The sequence below is a fragment of the Neophocaena asiaeorientalis genome, unplaced genomic scaffold (genome assembly GCF_003031525.2).
Source record: "Neophocaena asiaeorientalis asiaeorientalis breed wild unplaced genomic scaffold, Neophocaena_asiaeorientalis_V1.1 scaffold134, whole genome shotgun sequence".
In the NCBI taxonomy this organism is placed as follows: Eukaryota; Metazoa; Chordata; class Mammalia; order Artiodactyla; family Phocoenidae; genus Neophocaena; species Neophocaena asiaeorientalis.
Genome location: NW_020185339.1, coordinates 30,068,464 through 30,074,463, shown reverse-complemented (window position 1 = coordinate 30,074,463; position 6,000 = coordinate 30,068,464). Strand labels below are relative to the sequence as shown.

At 55.0% G+C, this 6,000-nt stretch overlaps 1 protein-coding gene across 6 annotated transcripts in view; it reads right to left on the bottom strand.

Annotated features, from left to right (window-relative positions):
- Nucleotides 1-1,659: 1,659 nt before the first annotated feature.
- Nucleotides 1,660-6,000, bottom strand: part of VDR (vitamin D receptor) — a 93,567-nt gene continuing 89,226 nt past the window's right edge. For all 6 annotated transcript variants that reach the window (XM_024736539.1, XM_024736535.1, XM_024736536.1 and 3 more), the window contains one exon: nucleotides 1,660-5,004. In XM_024736539.1, the coding sequence (XP_024592307.1) occupies nucleotides 4,745-5,004 (260 nt within the window). In that variant the 3' untranslated portion in view covers nucleotides 1,660-4,744. The remainder of the gene's footprint in view (nucleotides 5,005-6,000) is intronic.

Here is a 6,000-nt window from a genome sequence, read left to right as displayed (position 1 = left end):
CACCCCCACCCCGACCCCTCTGGAGAGAGCTCCAGGAACTATGGCTACCCCCCCTCCTTAGAGCCAAAAAGAAGGGCCTGGCAGCATTCTGGTCCCTCCCCAAGGCGTCAGGTTGCACAAAATGTGAAGAAACAACCCCCAGTCCTACCTGCCCTTGGCTGAAAAGAGGTAACTCTTTTCCTGGGGACAGCCTGCATCCAAGGATGGGGTGATGTAAGAATGTAAAAGCCCGCTCCCTCACCTCAACTTGGGGCAATCCAAAGGGCCATCCCAGTTTCAGAGCTCCCCATAAGGGTTGGTTGAGATCTCTGCTGAGATTGCTTGGCAGCCCTTCTCCCTCTATCCAATCCCACTTTCTTCCCTGCCACCCAAGCTTGAGACCTCTCCCCAGTAAACTTCCTGCACTCCCATCTACATTTCAGAGTTGGCTTCCCCAGAACCCGACCTGCAACACTATCTCATATACCATATACGGCATGTCTGAGTGCAGAGATTCCAAGCAGCTGTCTGGAGCAGTGACAACCCCCCATCACCACTCCCAGCCTCTGCCCCAGCACCGTCCATTCCCATAGCCCTGGGGCTACTGAGTGCTGAAAACGTGGCGAGTGCAGAGCTTAATGTTTGCTTTTATTTAATTTTAATGAATTTTAATGTAAATTCAAATTTACGTTTTGGTGCATTCCTCTCTGTTTACCTGGAAATGTTGATTGTAACACACGGCCGTGGAGATTTTGTGTTCCTCTGGATCATCTATCAAAATGCTAAATAAGAGTCTCCTAACAGTTTCTAAGGACATGTCTTCACGCTTCCCCTGCCAGAGCCTGTGTCCGTTTATGCAGCTGCTGGTTTCCTTTCCCTAAGTCCATTCACTTTTCTTGACAAAACGGCCCTCAAGCCCCACCCCCAACTCTTCTATTCCCATCCCCTCCCCCACTGACACATTTGGTTTGAAATCTTTTCAGATGCTTCTGAAAAATTAAATCACAGCCACAGGTCCCTAGGCCAACTTATTGTAAATAAATACATTGGTTATGTTTTCCTTGCATGATTTTTCCTGCAGATGACCACGTGTGTCTTTGGTTAGTTATTTTTGCTTGTGTGTTTAACGAAAGCTGCCCTTTATCATAAACCCCCCCTTTTTTTTGGAAATGGAGGGGGTACATTGGTTCCTCAGGGCCCTTTGGGAGTCCTATATATTCACAGGAGTCACTTGAAGTTGGCCAAGTCACTGGCACAGCATTTCAAATACAAGACACATTTTTGTCAACAGCTGCCTGGTTTCCTATTCTTGAGGTTCTCAGGTAAGGGCCACACAGAAATGGACCCAACACATGTGACTGAATGCTTCCTGAGAGTACAGCCCTGTTGGATCCAGCACCTCCAATTTCTCTATCCCAAGGCCTACTTCAGGAATGGGAATCTCCCTTACATCCACTTTACTAGAGAGCTGGCATGACTAGCTGTCATTTGTCAGCCCACTCAGCTCAATACGAAGCAGTACAGGGTAGTAGGTAATTAATGGCTTCTGGAGCCAGCTGCCAAGGGTTCAAACCCTATCTCTCACTTGCCACCACTGTGGCTTTGGGCAAATTATCCCCTCTGCGAAATGAGAGTAACGGTCGTCCATCTCCCCTAGGTCCTTATAAGGATAAAGCAAGCTGGTTTGCATAAAGCATTTATTTACAGCAGTACTTGCCACAAAGTAAGTGCTGTGTAAGTATGCGCCATCTTTATTACCATAGCAGAGCTTTCTTCATTGGTTTATTTGACGAAGTTCTGGCAAACTTTTTTTCTCTTTGGAAATCACGCAGGAGGGAGGCCCTCTTCAAAGCTTTCTTTGCTGCTTTATTCCCAGATTTAACCAGATCTATTGTACGTTCCAAGCTTCCCTGTTGGCCTCATTCAGATTCTCCCACTTCTTCCAGTCGGCCAGAGAAGGGTTTTCCTATCTCCCAGAATCTTGTTTATTTGGCATTTTTGGTGCAGACTTTCCTAGCTTTCCAATAATATAGGTTAAAAAGGTTGAGATGTATGAATGTCTACCTTCACATTCTCTCATTCTAAAACAGAAAAGATGATAACATTGTCTCCCAATTCAGCCCCAGGGAGCCTCACTTTTTCTCATCTTCCTGGCTGCTGGACTTCCCTCTGGGACTAGACTGAGCTGTCACGGGCTCCAGGGCTGAGGGACTGGCGTTCTCAGTGGGTCCTGTCATGTTCCCTGGGGAAGGCAGGTCCAGGGGAGCGCCGGGAGGGTGAAGACAGTACAGGACAGATGCATTTTATTGATAAGGCAACAGCATTACACCGAGCTGTGGCAGAGACCCCATCCGGCCAAGGCCACACTGGGGCGGGGGTGTGATTCACATTGAGACACAGGCTGAGGTGTCCCTTCTCCTCCTCCTGATGGGTCAGTGGGGTGACAACCCAGGGAAGCAAGGCAGGGATCTGGGATCTGGACATGCTCTGTCTAAAACCCAGGGCTTCCCCCAGGGATGAGATCAGCCACAAAGGGGCATGGGACATGGAGTCTGAGCTCAAGCATGATGTAGTGAAAACAGCACTGGACCCTAAGTCCAAAGTCCGGGTCCAGTCCTGGGGCTGCTTTGAACTAGTTACACGCGCTTGGGTGAGTCACACCTTCTCAGCGTCAGTTTTCTTTAACAAGGGGATTGAACTGGGTCAGAGATTTTCAAGCCCTTTCTGCCACTGACTTGACAACTGGACCAATGCGTTCTGCAGCTAAAGTCAAATCCCAGGGGTCTCTCCCTAATTTGTAAAATAACAACAACAGTAAGCAACGTGTAGAATTTTCACAACGGACGTCATCAGCCATAAATATCGCTTCATCAGTGGTGCCTACTACCCGCTATACTAGAATGTGGTCCTAAATGGAGTCTGAAGACAAGCCCCACCTAACAGACATCACACTGAGTCTAAGGACGGTTCTGCGATAGGGACGGTGGCTGTCAGATGAAGAAACACTGGCCAGCAGACGCTGGTGGCTGTCGTGGAGGTAAGCTGGTTTGCTGCCGGGGTCTTCAGGGAACAGCGGACGCAGGCTGGTCCCGCTGACACCACCTCCTCCTGGCTGAGACAGCAAGCGCGGCTGCACTCCCCAAACTTGAGTATGATCTGAAGGACCCTCTGTCGCTCCTGGAGGAGCCCTCTCTGCTCTGCTCCGGCGTGCCTGTCACCCACGCCCCAGAGAGAAGCCCAACCGGGTACATGGGCTGTGAGTGCCCACCTGCTGAGCTGCTCTGCATAGGGGGAGTTTGAGGTTCGGTGCCCCTACCCCGCCCTGCCTCACAGGTCCCTTTTGACGTCAGGGTGGGGGGTGGGAATAAGGAACTACCCCGCTCGACTCTCCCCCCCCGCCGAAGTGCTCTCACTGAGCAGCCACCAGGCCAACCTGCTGTCCCCCGACCCTGGGTGCTGAAGCACTGCCTTCGGGGGACAGCAGTGTTAGAAGCAGAACTAGGTGGGCAGGGAGGGCTTGGGCTTTTGAGGGTCTGGAAATTCCTCTCCCGCATCCCACCCTGCCAGGTGGGAAAGATGAGGCCCCGCTGGTAAGCAGAGCAGCACCTGCTTCTCCAGGCTGTTGGGGCTCAGACAGTGGGATGGCCTCTGGGTCACCACCCTTGGCCATCCCAGGATCAGGCCCCTTCAGCGCCCTCGGCCACCGCGCAAGGGCCCTGGAGCCTGCGGCCGGTTCTCTCTCTGGGGTGGGAGGTGAGGCACTGGCAGGGTGAGGATGAGGATGGTACCCACGATTCTCTGAAGCCTGGGGGCCATTCAGTCCTGCCGTGTGGATTGTTGGAGGGAGAGCCCCCGCCTCGGCCAACCCCTTGGCTCCAGGCTGAGGAGCTGTGGGCTTGGCGGCAGGACGGGTGTGGCCTCCATCGACTACTCTTATGTTCAGGCTGGGTTTGCCTGTCCCCTCGCTGCCTGGGCCCTGCTCTCTTCCCTCCTTGGCCTCTCAGCACACGGGTTCTGGGCCAGTGGCCCCCGCCATGGGGAGAAAGCCCATCTTACCACAGCTACTTCCGGAGGAGAATGTTACCATGGCGATGGGAGGAAGGTGGGCACCGTGGGGTTAGGCAAATGCCCTTTGGCCAGCAGAGGTGGATGAGGGGAGGCTGTGACCTTAGTCACCTTGGTTTTGGTCTTGCTTGGCAGTGAGTGTCCTAGGCAGGCCAGCGTAGGAAGGCAGAGGGAGAAGGCCCCATCGTGGCACACTGCCCAGGACAGAGCGGCAGCAGGATGAGGTGTAGGTCATGGGTCAGTGTTTATCGTGGGTGGGGCGAAGGAAGGGTGATCCCACCAGGCTCTGGGCGTGTGGGCCTGGAGCTGGGTAGAGGTGAGGGTATTTCTGTCCCTGAGGAATGGCCGCGTCTCTCCCGCCTGCCTGTTCCCTCGGCACCAGCCAGCCGCCACTTCTGTAGTGTGGGAGGGGGTATCCCCTGGCACGGGCCCACCTTCAGCCTCTGCCCCCTGCCCCCATTCGAGATTCTTTGTCCAATAAAGAGCAATTCCTCATGACTGAGGTCTCGAGGCACTGGGGGCAGCCCGTGGCCTGCAGGTAAGCGGGACCTGGTGTTAGGTTGGGCAGCAGGGAGGACGGGCTGGGCGGAGAGGGGAAGTGGGAGAGGAGGGGCCGAACTCCAGAAGGAGTGGGGAGAGCTGGGCAGCCTCCGGCCCCAGAGAGGCAGCCCCGCCCAGGCGCCAGGGCAGGCCGCCCTACTCAGGAGATCTCGCTGCCAAACACCTCGAGCACGAGGGGCGTGAGCTTCCTGCTGCACTCGGGCTGGAAGGAGAGGCAGCGATACTGCTTGGAGTGTTCCTCGCTCAGGCTGCGCAGGTCCGCTAGCTTCTGGATCATCTTGGCGTGGAGCAGGTGGCTGCCTGGGGGTGGGTGGCAGCAGCGGATGTAGGTCTGCAGCGTGTTGGACAGGCGCTCCTGGATGGCCTCGACCAGCGCAGCGTCCTGTACCCCGGGACGGTCTGCGGGCAGAGGGGCGGGCGAGGAGCTCTGAGCCACAGCTGCCTCACCGTTCGGCCTCCCCCCGCCCACACAGACGGACCCCCAGCCTCAGCATCCTCCCAGGTTACTCCTGGACGGCTGCTGACCCGTGACACCACAGTCCTCCCCAGCCCCTCGGCCACTTCTCGTTGCATTTAGGATCAAGTCTCAGGTCCGTGTGCGGGCCACCTGGGCCTGTCCCCACCTATTCTCTCTCCTTCTGTCTCTGTGCTCCATCTGTCATCAGGACCCCGATGAGCCATGCTCTCTGCACTCCAGGCTTCACATTTGTCTTCCTTCTGCCCAGAACTCAGCTCCCTCACCTTTGCCTGACTCTGCTGACCCTTCAGGTAACAGCTTAAAGGACCTTCCTCAAGAAGGCAATCCCTGATGACCCCGTACCTCCATGCCCCAGACGACATCAGGTTCCCACTTTCTGCTATACCCTCTGTAGCATCATGTATCGCATACTTCTTTACTTTTAAAATAAAGTATTTGTTTCATGTCTCTTTCTACACTTCCTGGGAGAGAAGTCTGTGTCCTGGTTGCCGCTGAGTCCCTATGGCCAGCATAGTGCCTGGTTCCTGCCCGAAGCCCAGTAAATCATTGCTGAGTGAATGAATGAATGAGTGAGTGAATGCTCACTGGCCAGGAGGAGGGGCGCCCATGTCCTTTCCTTGGGCCCCCAGCCCAGGAAGACATCCCTGGAGAAAGGCCACTGGCTTGTTCTCTGAACACAGTCCCCGTGGAGGCCTCATCAGGAATCCAGCATCCCCAGAACCACAGGACCTCCCTCCTCGGCTTCTCTCCCTCTTCCCACCCCAAACAGGCAGAAGAGCTCAAGGATCACAGCACCCTGCCTCCAATATCAGTCAGCTAAACTGTCTGTCAGGCCAGCAGAACCTCCTATCAGGCCCCAGGCTTTTGTGCCCCATCCCCAGCGGACCTCAAGTGTCAGCAGAGGTCAGTCCAGTTCA